Source organism: Hesperophylax consimilis, chromosome 18, assembly GCF_061612785.1.
Source record: "Hesperophylax consimilis isolate HC1 chromosome 18, BYU_Hcon_1.0, whole genome shotgun sequence".
In the NCBI taxonomy this organism is placed as follows: Eukaryota; Metazoa; Arthropoda; class Insecta; order Trichoptera; family Limnephilidae; genus Hesperophylax; species Hesperophylax consimilis.
In genome coordinates this window covers 2,896,557-2,912,826 of record NC_142853.1, presented here as the reverse complement: position 1 = coordinate 2,912,826, position 16,270 = coordinate 2,896,557, and the positions used below count along the sequence as shown (strand labels likewise).

Here is a 16,270-nt window from a genome sequence, read left to right as displayed (position 1 = left end):
CGTATTTAGAAATGTGCACATCACTAGCTTGTCAAATTTTGGCATATATATTTGAACTCCTGGCAAACTTCAATGAACTGTCAGTTTGTTACATAAATAATATTTCGAAAATGTAAATATTATTCAATAAAAATTTGACGTACTTTATCTATTGGGCCCAAGTATGTTTTCTCCAAAATCAATTCTTCGCTGTCAACTTAATCTACTGAAAATAACAATAAGGTGAGGATAAATGAGTTCCCAAACAAAGATTAAATTTAATTATATTTCATCACATATTTTCTTGCTTGTATTGCGCATAAATTAATTGGGTAATTATTTCCCTAACCTCCGCACTTTTAGGCACAGATTATTGAAATTACGCTTTGTTTCAACAATTACTACAAGAAACCACTATTTACATATACAAAATAGGTTATTAAGGTTAATTAATTAACTTATGCATATTTAGACATAGAGCCATACAATTAGAGGCTCTATTGCGTACTAATATCTCATAGAAACGTATTTCATTATTTGAATGTGATAAGCGCTGTGCGTAGACCGGATTCGGTAATTTTAGCTAGAGCGTTTAGAGCGTTGGCGGTCAATTAAAGGTAAAAAAGTGTAACTTGTTTTGTCACTTCATGTCTCATCTAAATATTACATCAATGTATTTAGATTGAAACAAAACTTTCACAAGTGTGACTCCATACAAAAAGTACAAAATGGCGGCAAATCTTACTCACTACGCTTACATTAGCCTTTCATTCTTTGCGGATCTCCACATTTCTCACACGATCATACATGATATTACCACACATACGCCTCAGGGATCTCATTTCTACAGCATTCAGTCTACTTTCATCCTTCCTCTGCCAGTTCCATGCCTCACTGCCATACATCAGGGTAGGTCACAGCACTCCATTGTGAACTGCTAGCTTCGCTGTATCGTTAATTCTCGTAGTAATTAAGTTGAAACGAAGTGTAATTTTCTATAATCTGTCCCTATTGAAAGTGCGGCGTTTAGCGAATATTAACCCTTAATTTTCTTTCAGGTACCGACATAGAACACATTACGAGGTATTGAAATTGAGCAAAGATTGTACTTTCAGAGATGTAAAAACCGCCTTTATCAATTTATCAAAGACAGTAAGACAATTCAACAAACTATAACTCCTGCCAATTAGTGCAAGATCACTATATCATGTTACTAATTTCAATACATGTATTTTTTCAGTGTCATCCAGACAAAAGCGAAAGCAAAGACTGCCACGAAACCTATGTACGAATAGTGGAAGCCTATTCTATACTAAGTAAACCCCGCAGCAGACAAGAGTATGACATAGGCTTGAATAATAACAACATTAATTATAGGAATGTCCATACATCAAGAAAGGCATACTATAACAGCCCGTCATCGAAGTAAGCATTTATATTTTTATTTTAAGTTTTATAGGTAATCGATCTAGGATCGTTGGCCACACATAATAATAATATTTTTTAGAAATAACGCTTTGATTCAACTTAATTACTATAAAAGCCAACTATTTACATCCCGAGGAATGGAAAATACGCTTTAAAGTTCCATTTTTTGTCAAAGTGTCAAAATTTCATGCATTTCGACAGTTCGGCCATGTTTTTTTTCTTGTTTGACTTATTCGTATTGAGTGCGGCCACCCTGACAAATCGGCATTTAATTTAAGCCGGCCATTACTGTGGATTTCTTCCTGAAAGTCTGGGAATATCTTAAACACATAGAGGACGCCTTATTACGGAGGCAATTGAAACTCATAAAAATCCCATAAATATCAATAAAGACGCCGGGGCTAAAGCTCAATAGATCTTGCTATCTGATAATTGACAGCTACACCAAAACTAATTGCAAAAAACATCTTAAATTATAATGTATTACCAGCTGTTAGAGGATTGAAGTTGGCGACACGGTATCGCATATACATACATAAGCACACACTTCACCACAAACTTTACACATCTTCCCCAATGATGGACACTGTAGTGCTGTCTGAAACGTTGGCTAAATAAGTAGGTACATGGCATAACACCCCAAAGATTTTTTTTTTTTTTTTAAAAGAAAGACAAACATTAAATAAAAATAAATAAATAAATAAAATATAATAAGATAAATCACTATGACAAAATTATGTTTATTTCTAATAATAAAATTTGAAAGCGTGTTTATTATCTTTCAAAAACAGATTTTAGTTTTCAGATAAAATCAGAAATATTCCATTTATTTGGATTTTATTGCAAAGTGGAAATTCTCCAACCTTCTGACATCATCTTTGAAATATAACCGTTAATATGTTACTATTTTTTTTTCAGTGCCTATGATTCGTCTTTCTACGAAAATCGGGATAAATCTCAAGATTCTTATTATTCCCAGCAATCCTACTATGGAATTAACGGCACCAGCAGAGTCAGCAATAAAGTTATAGCTTCCATCTGCATGTTGTTCCTCCTAGGGGGCGCTTTTGTCCAGTACCATGTCATAAGGTAACAAATACTTCTTAATTACTACCTAACATTATTTCCACTATTGGACACACACGGCAGAGCCATTTGTCCCCAAACTATTTGGCTGAATACAATTGGACACGACCAATGCCAAGCTGCAAAAATAAAAATCGCAAGATCATCATACATTTATAGTTATTTATTAAAATTCTGGTGGCTAGAGAAAAACTTCAGAGAGAAAACTTTCCCCAGAATATTTTAGGAATGGCATCACTATCTACGTCACCATTGACTGAATAACACAAACTTGTAAACTAAAATCGTATACGGGTACATAAAATAGGTTTTTTTTACAAATATTCAAGAGAGGTTTATTTAAAATATAGTATTAAAAAATGTACATTAATAAAATAGTGTGTTTTACAAATATTTATCAAGGTTTATTTAAAATTAAGTAGTAAGAAATAATATTGGTACATAATACCATAGAATTGTGATAATAGGCACTATAATACTTACACACAGGCTTTGCCTTTGTGGAATTTTTTGCTATATTGTAATTTTATTTGTATATCTGCATACATATTTAATAATAGAATATTTTGATATATTATGTAAATGTACATATTTACATAATGTATCAAAATATTCAATAAAAAAATAAACATATATATCTAGAACAAAATTTCGTCCGCTTGAAGTGACCATACCACACAGGAATCTTTCCTTCGTCAGCCATACTGTCCAACTCAATGTCTGAATTCATATTGAACGGATTTTAGCTTGGGGATTGCACACACGACAGAGCCGGCGAGCCATTGGCTCGGGTATTTGCCACTTAAAAACCGAGCTGAGCCACGGCTTTTTGGCTTGGCTCGGTGGATTTTGGGCTGCCGAGCCAAGCTAATCCATCTAAGTTTCACCACACACAGTGAGTTTTGACTCGTTGTGGGGCAATCTGGCTGGCTTGCTCTGCCGTGTGTGTCCAACTTTGAGGCGCTGGTAAACGAGCAACTTCTTACTGCAATTTCTTACTGGAAAGGTGTTGTTAAGATTGCCATATTGTCTGGAAAGGTCGTTGTGATTTGCCTATTCTTGTCGACATATTGGCTTGTCTTGCCAGTGAGTTTGCTCGACTACCAATATTATGACAATTTTGATGGGCTAAATCTATTTCCTTCTTGCTGTTCGTTATCAACCCATTACCAAAATTGTCGCAGTTTCGAACGCGATTAGTATTAATTAATAATTTTGCTGTCAAGTTTGTACAAGTTAGGTGAAGTTATTGTAGGAGATTGTATTTTTGTGTTGTGAATTTGTCTTCGACAGGATATGCCAATATTCAGCAAAAGGCAATTTTTCTTACTCAAAACCAAATTGGTTTCATTACCTCAAAAAAATATATTTTCACAGTTTTTTCTATGATTTTTATTTTTTAGGGGTTTATACAAGGTACAACGAGACGGTTTAAACCGAACGTCAGCCAAGAATGGAGAATTATTATCAGCAGCACGGGCGACTGCAGAAGCCAATGGAAATGAAGAACAAATCAATAGATTAATGATTAGACTCAGCGTAACGAAACCATAGGCAACACGGCAAATAATATATGTATATTTTTTTATACACTACCTCATAATTTATAATTATATATTATCAACCGTTAGTGTATCATGTCAAATTTATATACTCAACTTTAAATATTATCGAAGATATTATTTCCTCACTTTTGTACTTTTCCCGTCCAATTCAAAAATCTCTTAATTTGTATTGCTTTATCTTTGTTAATTGTTGTCAACAGATCGATTAGTTGGTTGAGCAGTCCAAAGCACCAGGTTCCCATCCGGACATCGCGGGTTCTATCGACACTCGCCACAACAAAGTCCTCAACGGATTGAGATTGTTTTGGTTCAAACCTCTGCTTGTTAAATCCTACACCATTGCAGAAGCAATATTGTCCACTTATTACGATGATTTGTAGTAGCAAAAACTCAAATATTTTCAGATGTCAGAAAAATGAGAGTAATAAAACTTTTAGTAAATATACAGAAAGGCAGGACACAATTTATACTAATATAGGTATTTTAGGCTAGTTTTTTTAATCTTTTACCTCAACCCAAACTAAGATCCCAAGAATCTATTTTAGATTTATAGTTTGGATTAAATAAGAGAAGAAAAAAATTTCACATCAATAATATAACAATGGCCGCCAAGTAAACAATTTCCGGTTACTGAAACAATTGTTTCGCATTGTTATCTAACCACTGGAGCGATTTTTGGCGTATTATGCCAAGTTTGCAAAAACGCTTTTAGGGATCGCTTGTCATAATGTACCATGTTTTCAGAACCTATAAATATTGGATAAATAGCGAAATCTAGGTGGATTCATTGGCTTTAAACTGTAGTAAGCAGTTTTATATCTTTCCATATTAATATTTTGAGGAATGGTATTAGTGAAATAATATGAAAAACGTATGTTTTTAAATCAAAATATGCAAGTTAACCGTGTCCTACTTTCTGTAAAATATGGAAGTTAACTGTGTCCCACTTTCTGTATATTTACCAAACTTTTTAAAGACATAGGGCTTTATTTAGCCAAGAATCTTGTGCAGAAAACTGTGTATAATATTTCTGTCCTTGTTAGATAAATTCTTGTAAATTATGTTGCACCTTCACTGTGAAACAGAATATTGTGTTTGTATATAATATGTATCTACTTAATACATACAAAATTCATGATACATTTTCTATTTGATGTAATATTACATAGTTGATTTTTGGCATGCTTTTTTAAACCATATTTATGTGATAGGGATGCATAATATATTAGTATTTTTTGTTTTATTCTGTTAGGTCGCTGTTCCAGATTAGTTATATTATCTTATTATTACTATATTGTATATAGTCTGTTAGAATAAAATTTGTATTTTTATTGAATGATATGTAGTACACACTATATTGATTGATTAATTGATTAAATATTTTTGTATAAATACAATGTGAAGTTTAATTACCTATTCTGCAAAATAACACTTGTAGTTTAGTTTTGAGGGCAAGATCGTATAAATTAAGAAAAAAATCAAGCCATAAAAAACTTTTTTTTTCTATAATACATCTAATTTAAAACTTAAAACAATTTTTTTTATGTTTTGACTGGGGATTAAACCTTCTTACCCAGGAACTAGAGACGACAACTCTACCAAACTGGTTAGGATCGGCATCTATTTTGTATATTAACTGCTCTAATCCGATTTCAGAGAAATGCATTTATGTCCACGAGTGTGTACACGATTTCCACCAAAAGTTGAGAGAATGCATTGTCATCAACAACGAGTCTTTCTGCCGAGTTTCAGCTCGATTGGATGTCGGAAAGTGGTTCAATTTCCGCTTCCAAAATTTGCATTCATTCATTACCAAAAACAAAAGTGAAATTCAAAGAGATGTATTTTAAAATTGGACCCTTGTTATTTCTTGACAGATTTAATGCGGCGATCTGTGAGCCACATCAATTGAATGGAACCAATGGAGCTTGAAAATCATCTTTGAAATAAGATGTAATAATTACAAACAACGAAAAGTCTCTAAGGACGGGTTGTTTCGCATAATTTGAACAATTCATTAAGTTTCAAAGTTAATTTTCATGTTCTGTGAAAGTTCTATTCAAGTTCTGTTATTATTTCAGTTTTGGGAAACAACTGGCCAATAATGATATAAAAAAAGATACTTTACAGAACTTGAAAATTAACTTTGAAATTTGATGAATTGTTAATTTTACGTGATAGAACCCGTCCTTAGGATCGGTTGTATCACAGAATTTGATTTTCAAGTTGTGTGAAGGACGAAGGTTATATTCAAGTACTGTTACTATATCATTATTGGCCATTCTTTCAAAAAATTGGATGACAGAACTTAAATAGAACCTTCAAAGAACTTGAAAATCAACTTAGAAATTTGATGAACTGTTCAATTTCTGTGAAACAACCCGTCCTTAGTCTTTTTCAAGATGCCAAAAACGTTGAAAGGTTAGTTGGTGGAATGTAATATAAGTTCGTTAAATTGCTGCAAATAAAACTTTGATTGCATAAAAAGTGGTTTTAAGGTTTATTCAGCAAATTTTGTTTGCATTACCAAAATTCAATTTGCGTTATAACACGCAAACAAAACCATTTAGATGATCTAGTGAAGGCACCATTATTTTTAGAACACATGTTACATATATTATAAATTTAAGACCATTTTGAAACGAATTGTTTTAGGAACCAAAAATTCTACAGTCAGGAGTAATGTTGTATAGATAGGTATAACGTTGTATTTGTAAAGAATTAAGTTTTTTTACGAAGAAAACTGTTTTTTATTCAAATTCCGTATGTACAAGCTAAAACAAACAATTCAAGTTTTCGTTTTTTCCTAAAATAATTAAACTAGTGCCATCTATGAACGGGCTATTTATGAATAATTTTATGTTTATCCAAATTATGTTAGTATGAAAGAAAACCAAGCCGCTACAACTCGCTCTGCTAGGAGGCGCTAGTGTAGCGTATTACCATCAGGATGTATGGGAAATTGTTAGAAGTTGGAGGTATTATTAATAATGTAAGGTATTTGCCAATATTGTATTGACATCACTGAAGAACTTTTTGCACATTATTCGGTTTGAGGCGAAGCTAAAAATTTTTACTGGTTAAATTAATGTTTCATGTACCAAATGTACAACATATGTATGCAAAAAATATACTATTGAAATTATTCAAAAATACTGAATCCTCTACAATACCGCGCATTTATCAAACTAGGTCAAATCACAATGACGTAAAAAATTTTCAGGTCATAAAATTTTAATGATTACAACTTAAGAATAAAAATCTGGCTGAAAGAGATTAATAAAAAACTCTGAAAAAAAAACATTAAAAGCGACATAGAAAACTAAAAAAACAGAAATGAATAACTTTAGTCCACCTCAGCATAAGCCTAATGAGGAGGACTAAGAAATACTATTTACTATACATATATTTAATATCATATTTTGTATGTACAATGTTTAGGAGAAAATTTTACCCAGAATTTTCCTATATAATTGAAATTTCCCCTAAATTTTGACATTACATAGTCAACATTTCAGAATTTCCATAGATTTTTGTGCTTTTTCGCTTTTCCCTAAAAACGTTTTTTCTCCCGTAGATCTAGGGAAATTTCCCTAGACCTCACGTATACGGCCCTTTTTGTTACGGGGCAAGAGGAGCGGAGTGAGTGATTTATCTTTGGGTGCGGAGCATTCGATATATGATTCGAGCTTTTCAACCAATTTATAGGGGCTCAAGAAACTAAAACAAGAATTTGTTTAATTTCAGTGCTATTTTTGAAAAAAAAATCGTCAATTCACGTTATCCTGCTCATAAACTTTCGAGCCGAACCACGAATCATTGGAAACGAATACACCAACGCGAATCGGCTCGCAGGCGTATCCGCAGATGACAGTTTTGATCAATTTTATAACACAAGTGAAACAATATTCCCCGGTATCCCCTAAGCGACAGAGTTTCAGAGACAAGATAGATGTTATTTAGTTGGTAGCAGTGAATTAGCGGCCTTGATAGAAAAACGCTCGCCTTGTGTGTGGTTATTGGCGCGTCATTTTTCACGTTTTACTAAATTTATAGTCTTCAAATCGATGATTTTGTAAGTTTTTAGTGAAAGTGAAATAATTAACTAATGCTAGTTTTGTCGCGGAATGGAGGATTGTCACTCTAACCAATATTACCACGAAAAATGGTTACATATTCGAACACGCTATTTTGACAGCGGTTAGAGCGTGGGACACAGTTTGAAACTTGGGGAATATTTGTGTTTAATTTGTCATTTCGTGGACTGTGAGCTAAATTTGTGTTATACCAATATCATTAAAATAGTGAAAATGTCATCGCCCAAAAGTTTATTTAGTAAAACAGTGTCAAAGAAACCCAGAATTGACAATGAAGAGAAACAAGAGAACTCGATTTCTCAGAGCACGGGACGTAACATTCCGCCATCCAGTGTGAGAAAGCCTGCCTTCAATCCTGCATTGCTTTCCTCGGCATTCTACACTGGCCCGACGATGTACGGCGGAGCGGGTGCGTGCAGTAGTTCTTCGCCTGTCAATCAGTATGCCAAGTCGAAGTTTTACGATCGCAAGAAAAGTGACATCAAGGTAACCCCTAGCGCACCAGAGGCCTCCATGAGTCAGACCTCTCGGCGCATATTGGACCTGCTGGAGCAGTATTCTTCACCCATTTCTGACGCCAAGCGAGTTCCCATCAACAACAGGCCAACTTTTAACACTCTAAAGAAGACATTGAATACATCATCCATATTTGACATTTCTAAAAAATCCGTATATGAAGATTCTCCAACTCCAAATTTGGGCAAAGCTCATAGATTCCGCGAATTGCAAATACCAAGTATGGCTACTCTCATGAAAATTAAGAAAAATAACCGCACTGGTGAAAATTCGCAAGCCGCCATCATGGCTTCGATGAGTAGTTCCATGCCGTACAAACCTGAAACATATTCTCTCCGATCAGCTGCCGACAATAATACTTATAAAAGTAAAATTAAGACGAAAGTTAGCAGCACGCGCTCCAAAATGATCGACGAAGATGAGATGGCTATTCCTGTGAACCTGCCCAACATCTCCCTCAACATGACCGGTCTGCCCACCTTCACCATGGAGCCTTTCAAGCCGCACATCAACAGTTCCAAACCCTACGTTCCCGACAAGAAGGACACACACAACTTCAACAGTGCTACGTCCAACTTCAAATTCACTTCTCCCGTAGCCATCGGTAAAGGAGACATTTCCGTGGAAGCTAGAAAGTTCCAATTCAGCGAACCCTTAGACATATTCAGTCCCGATTACGTCCCCACACAAGAAGAGGTGGATACCTCTGGGTCTCTCAAGGGTGATTCTCTCTTCAGAAGTGTTAGTAATTCTAAGCCAATCAATACTTATTCCGACACACACACACTTAATGCGAGGTCCAACAAAGTTGATTATACCTCACCTATCATCAATTTCAAGAGTGGAGATTCAGACACCAAACCCAGCAGCAAACGCCCGGCGGGACAGTGGAACGGGAATGACGGTGGAAAAAATAAAGACTCTGAGAAGATTCCATTAGTTAATGGAGACACTAAGTCATATGATATTTTTGGGAAATCCTCACACGGCAAGAGTGATCACGGAATCGCCAAAGATTCTAGCTACGACGAGGTATTGAATCCCAATGTAAAAAAACTGAAAACCGATTCAGCGCTAGCACAGTCCCCCATCTTGGGTTTGGAGAGCTTCATCAAAAAGCAACAGGAACAGTGGGAGTGCTCTAGCTGCATGACGAGGAATGAGCAGAGCAAACTGAAATGTGCATGTTGCGAGGCGGCCAAACCCGGGGCTGCTCTGCCCGCTGTAGCCCCAGCAGCTGCCCCCGCCCTGCCCAAGCCTCTCTCCAACCCCCCCTATTCCGGAATGGCCAGCTTCATCCAGAAGCAGCAGGAGCAGTGGGAGTGCTCATGCTGCATGAGCCGGAACGACCAGAACAGAGCCAAGTGCGTGTGCTGCGAGGCCGCCAAGCCTGGAGCGCAGCCCGCCGCGGCCGCTGCTGTTCAATTCAACTTTGGAAATTCCCAAAACACGTTTAAATTTGGAATCGATAAAGCTACCGATCCCGGCAAAACAGTGACCGATGGTAAAATAGCAGAACCCGCCAAGAATCCCGATGCCACAGCCGGGGGAGGGTTCATGTTCGGAAACCCAACTGCATTATCCGATACTAAAACCGACAGTGCTCCTGCGGGAGGATTTAAATTTGGGGTCACTAACGGCAGTTCCCCCAGCATCACTACTACGCCAGTGTCTAAACCCAATTTAATGTTCGGATCAAAGATCCAAGAGAGTTCTCCCGCTGTTCCAGTCAGTGAATTTTCATTTGGAATCAAGAAAACCGAAGAAAAGAAAATTACAGAGACCTCGATAGCTCCCGCAGAAATAAAGACAAATCTTTTCTCTTTCTCGTCCCCCAAATTAGCCAATGAAAATAATAAAGAGGTTGAATCTTCTAAAGTTAACTTTGCCGTTACGCAAAATGATAACAAAGCTCCTCCCCCCTTGTACTCTAAACCCATTGATACTGCCACCCCCGCAGCCACAGTGCCTGCCACCAGCGTAAACAGTGCACCAGCATTTTCATTTGGAGCCCCAGCGTCAGTGGTCAACAAGCCTGTGTTTGGAAACAGCACGGCATTTCAGTTCAATTCTCCCGCTTCGTCACCGGCGGCGCCAGCTACCACGGAGAGCAACATCAAGCCTGGACTATTCAGCTTCGGGGTCAAGTCACCAGCAGTCCCAACTAATGATACCAAGCCGACGACAGATGGTATCTCATCCCCCAAACCGGCATTCCAATTGCAATCTGCTACATCGGGGTCGTTATTCCCTTCAGCAACCTCTCAAGTGACAAATAATAGTGTAAAGAGCCCTTTGCCTGGTATCGGGGGCGGAATTCAGTTCAATGCTCCGACCACTGCTGATAAACCTAAAGATCAGGCGGCTCCAGCATTCTTCGGTTTCACTTCTCCCACTGCTAATTCCGCAGGCATCGGAGGCAGTACATTCAAAAGCCCAACTTCTACTTTACCAGCATTTTCTTTTGGATCCGCATCCACTACTAAAGTCGATTCCGCCGTTCCGCTGTTCAATGCTCCCACTGCTACGAATGCCCCTGCAACTGGCATTTTTGGTTCAAAACCAGCAGAACCCACCATGTTCAAGACCTCTCCTATCACCACAACTTCTTCATTCCCGGCACCATCGTCAAACATATTTGGATCGGTTCAAAGTGTTAATTCTCAACTGCCGGCGAGTAACATGTTTGGGTCAGGATCGTTGAATGCCACGGCCAGTAAACCCCCGGTGGCTATTTTTGGCTCTTCGGCTCTCTCTACAGAAGCCTCCGCCCAGCCCTCCCAAGCCAACTCTCTCTTCTCTAACCCGACCATGCCGGCACCGTCCTTCAATGCCGGGAGCATATTCGGTAACACTGCTCAGTCAGGAAGTGTTCCTCCGCAGACTGGGAACTTGTTTGGGAACCCGGTGAAGTCTCCCTCGGATGCCAGCAGTGGGATGTTCATGAACAACCCGCAGGCTGCCGCTCCTCCCAGTAACATGTTTGGTTCAGCCATGGCGGCCGCTGCCCCAGCGCAGACCAGCTCTACTATATTCGGTTCTAGTGCGGCAGTCCCCACTCCCGTGTTCGGCGCTTCCATCCCGTTCGGGGAAGCTTCCCAGAATCAGAATGTTTCCTTTAAGTTCGGGGCCAGCAGTTCTAGCGGCCCCCCGGGGGTGGGCTTCGGCGGAGCCCCTGCCCCTGGGGGTGGCCCAGGAGGAGTGTTCTCCTTCGGCTCGGGGGCCGCAGCCCCGCCTCCGACTAATTCCCAGTTCAACTTCAGCATGGGGGCGCCCGCGTCGGCCTTCTCTAACACCCCGGGAGCCATGGCGAACCCCGCCCAGAGGAGAATTAAGAAAGCTGTCAGAAGGAATGTACTGCGGTGAAAGAGGAATCCTGTAACGCGTGTTAGCTGAGAATATTAATACTTAATTCGATAGACTTTCAAAATATTACGCGAATTTGGAATCTGTTTTTGTTGTGATCAAATTTTTAATGAAATATTTGTGCATCTTAACCCATTATTTTATTGAATATTATTGATAATTTTATTAACTTTCCGTCACAGAGACCGGCATTTGATGTTATTTTCTGATGTATATATATTTTCTTAATCCGGATCACAGTTAGTTGACTTGACTTTTCATTGTAAAATTTGTATCCATTTTGTTTATCTTATTATTTGTTAAAATAATTTTGCAAAATACTAAACATTTTCGTTTAATTTTAATTGTTTTATTTCTTATTTCCCCTTTATCTTTAAACTTAGTTTATGGTCAGCTTGTATGATATTCATAGATTTATGAAATAGTTTAAAAGTGTACAAGAAGGTTGTCCATCTCAAAGGTAATCGCATTGGCAATCTGTAATTTATTTATTCACTGAAAGTATGTACATATTGTATATACGTCTGCAGATTGCCTCTGGCCCCGGTATCTCCTCGTCTCTGGAAACTCTTATGCTGTACTGCATCTCGCATAACTAGTTTAAATGTAAATAAATATCTGGGAGATACCTAGTGAAATGTAAATGCTAATAAATTGTTAAACTAATGAATATATATTTGAGATGTTGGCTGGGGTTGCATTTAAAATGGACATCCTCCGAAATAATAATAAATTATGATAAAACCTTTATCAGTTTAGAGTCTTAAGTTATTGTATAATAAAATTGCACAAGAATTATTGTCAGGAATATTGTAAATTTTTATACTCGTTAACAGAAACTATTGTAAAATGTTCCCGATGATAAACCGTTGCTTGAATTTTATGAATAAAATGCATAATGATAACTACGAATTATTTCATTATTTAATTGAACTTCTACAATTCCGGTTTTAACCTGCCATTTGTGACGTGAATTAAACTTACATATTTGGTGACGCCGGTCCTACGCACCGGGTTTTACAACCTCAGATTTTATTAATAAGCAATACTCCATGCTACTTTTACTTGGTCAAATATTAAAAAGATATGTTTTTTTAACAATAAAACAAAGATTTATCATAAATTACATCTAGTTTATTAATCTTTATACTTATGTACTTAGAACACGAAAATACCAAGTTTTTTTAATGCTTATTTTAAAATATCAAAACTTTTAATAGCTAAATCAGCCTTTGTCAGTCTTATGACATAATGAACTTCAAAAACCAAACAAATGGGGTTATTCTTCCAAGAGCCAAGCAGCTAGTACATGTTGTCACAATGTGTTAGACACAAATGTGTCATTCGGTTAAATAATAACCACAATAATTATACAACCAAAAAGAAATACATAACTTATAAAAAGTGAAAATAAACATATTAAACTGACTTTGACTTACGTAGACCATGACCCCGGTCTAAGGCACCGGGTTGGCGCCAAAACTCCAAGGGGTGCGTTCACGTCGCCCGCGCAGGATGGACGGGGAGATGTGGGGGACGCGCAATGAGGAAAGTACACGAAATCTCTACTCGAAAAAGTTATTAAACTTTTTTGAATCACCTGGACTTACAGACATTTACTTCACCAATGGCAGGTTAATAGAATAAGAGCTTATTTACTTTCATTTTTAAACCTCAACTTTCAACTTTTATAATAACACATTACTCCCATACCTACTATCATCCATAATAAAGGTCTAGACATACTTATTGATTTTCTTTCTAAAGATGGCCTTGTGAGAAAACTGACAAGGTATTTAAGCTCCTTTCGAGAACACATTTTCCTGAGTTATTTCTCTCACTATATTGAAAACAGAGATTTTTCTTTAGTAAGAACAACGGAGAATTATGAAAGTAGGAACGAACTGGAAGCTGCCTATGTTTGTGTAGTGTGGTAAGTGAACCCTGACCTTTTGACTGTAAGCCAACTTAGGCAACTGTCATTAAAAAATGTGAGAAAGCCCGTCGTCCAACAGATCAGTAATCAATCGATCGAATGCTGTAAGACCCTACGCAGAAAATTAAGTTCACTATAGTAAGGTAACAGTCTGCAGTGCACTTCAATGTGGAAGTTTTCTGCTCTGGGTCTTGCAGCGTTTGATTGCTTACCGACTCGTGGGACAACAGACTAAATTGAAATACTATTTAACACTAGCAAGAGTTATCAGAGAGCCAGTGGGACAGAGGTCAGTGGCTGAATCACCCCTAAGAAGTAAGTAGGAGGTTTTCAAAAATTGTCAAGTTATTTATTATGTGTAACCCGGGAATGTATGTCTTTCTTTAAAAATATATACATTATGTTACGGGTTACAATCCTCCGTCTAGCTAAGTCCTTCATCGTTGTTCAAGCAAATTTTTCAACTTATTGTTATAGTAGCAGAAGGAGTTCAAAAATTATTTTATTCTTCCTGGGAATATTCGTATAAAAAAGAAATAATATACGATTTCTGGACATTTTTCACTGTGGAAAATAATTTCCCTCCCGGCCTATGTCACCTTTGGGAATTGTTTTTTCACATTTCACATTTGGGTTTAAGGTGTTTTAAGGAAATGAAGGAGTGGAGGTTTTGAGAAAGTATGAGGGGTGGGTAGGAATGTGGTGATCAAACCGATGTGCGAATGAATCAAGGTCAAGAGAGGTTCTTCGGCTGATCCGGCCCGTTATGCAATTAGTGGACAGACGCATCTAGGTACCTCCAAGACCTGGACAAATCTCACCTCATGAACCATAACCAAAGCAAGTTACTAAACTTAGCGAACCACTTAGGGTAACCTATGGGCAGAGGGGTTGATTATCTAATGAATGGGGTACCGGTATCCATAGCCGCCTTGTAATTATTATTAAGTGGAAAAAATCTATGTACTAGTATGTTATAGGTATCGGCAGTACGGTGAAGGTGAGTTGTAAATATGGTAGTTTGTGTTGTGATAGTCACAGCGGAACAGATGGTAGTTTGTGTTGTGATAGTCACAGCGGAACAGATGGTAGTTTGTGTTGTGATAGTCACAGCGGAACAGATGGTAGTTTGTGTTGTGATAGTCACAGCGGAACAGATGGTAGTTTGTGTTGTGATAGTCACAGCGAAACAGATGGTAGTTTGTGTTGTGATAGTCACAGCGAAACAGATGGTAGTTTGTGTTGTGATAGTCACAGCGAAACAGATGGTAGTTTTGTGTTGTGATAGTCACAGCGAAACAGATGGTAGTTTGTGTTGTGATAGTCACAGCGAAACAGATGGTTGATTCGAATCCATCTAATAGCAGTAATTGGAGCAGTCCACTCGGGGCGCCGGCTTGCCAAGGAGCCAAATTGCTGATAATTAATGCAGCGCCCTTGAGGTGTTTGAGGGCCAGCCCTGGAATTAGCCAAGTATTATTATTGCCGTTAACTGATAATTTATTGTTAGAAGTGTGATTTTTACAGAATGGAAAGAAAACTGATGTCGCCATTTAAATGAGATCTTTCGACTCCTAGGCCCCAGACAGGCCAATAAAAGTGGTTATCTGTTCAATAAACAAATTAAATATGTGAAAATGTATGATCATTTTTATTTACTTCAGGCACACACACACTCCCACAGCACATTTCTATCAGTCTAAGCCATCAATTTCAGTCAAATTTTTTATTCCGAATGGTGGACTTTCACCGGGGTGTTACTGAGAGTATTTACCACTTTAGAACGTGCCGCAAGAATACTATTATAGTGTTTTAAAATAATTAAATGTGAAATAACAACAATTTTATAAAATAAATTATTGCTCGGATTCAAACCTGCTACCTCCGGATACGTAGTCGAGGACTTTACCCCTAACCATTATGCGTTTACTCCAACTCTTAAAATAATTATTAATTGCTTCGAATTACTGCCATCTCGATGAATATCTTACTTTTACACCAATGACATCAAAAAATGTATTTCATTACCGAGATTTTTACCGCCATCTTTTAGAAATCAGGTAAAACTGTTTGTAAATAAAATCCTATTGGAAAACAAAGCTCTCTGTGTAGGAAATTATTAATTTTCTGAGGATTTGGTTTCGAACTCTCCTTTGTAATGTGCGTATATTTGAAAATACATAGATTTCAGATTTTTTCATCCTTATCTATAGCGAATAACATTGGCGGTTTTCGTTTTTCAATTCAACTCAGAAAATTAATAATTTCCTACACAGGGAGCTTTGTTGTCGATTTTC

The 16,270-nt window shown here is 37.3% G+C and overlaps 2 protein-coding genes across 4 annotated transcripts; both read left to right on the top strand.

Moving 5' to 3' along the window:
- The first annotated feature begins 70 nt into the window (after window positions 1-70).
- On the top strand, window positions 71-5,318 carry LOC149415238 (dnaJ-like protein 60). Of its 3 annotated transcripts, XM_089642365.1 has the most exons (6): window positions 71-222; window positions 1,038-1,131; window positions 1,220-1,404; window positions 2,326-2,496; window positions 3,897-4,068; window positions 4,259-5,318. In XM_089642365.1, the coding sequence occupies exons 1-5, from the start codon at window positions 164-166 to the stop codon at window positions 4,045-4,047; spliced, it is 660 nt and encodes a 219-aa protein (XP_089498491.1). In that variant the 5' UTR covers window positions 71-163; the 3' UTR covers window positions 4,048-4,068; window positions 4,259-5,318. The 3 variants fall into 3 exon arrangements, with proteins under 3 accessions (XP_089498491.1, XP_089498492.1, XP_089498490.1); XM_089642366.1 differs by lacking the exon at window positions 3,897-4,068; XM_089642364.1 differs by lacking the exon at window positions 4,259-5,318 and having other exon boundaries at window positions 3,897-4,232.
- Window positions 5,319-8,034: 2,716 nt separating this feature from the next.
- LOC149415237 (uncharacterized) lies at window positions 8,035-12,376 on the top strand. The gene has a single exon (XM_089642402.1). It carries the CDS (start codon window positions 8,369-8,371, stop codon window positions 12,035-12,037), a length of 3,669 nt encoding a protein of 1,222 aa, XP_089498528.1. The 5' UTR covers window positions 8,035-8,368; the 3' UTR covers window positions 12,038-12,376.
- Window positions 12,377-16,270: the final 3,894 nt, after the last annotated feature.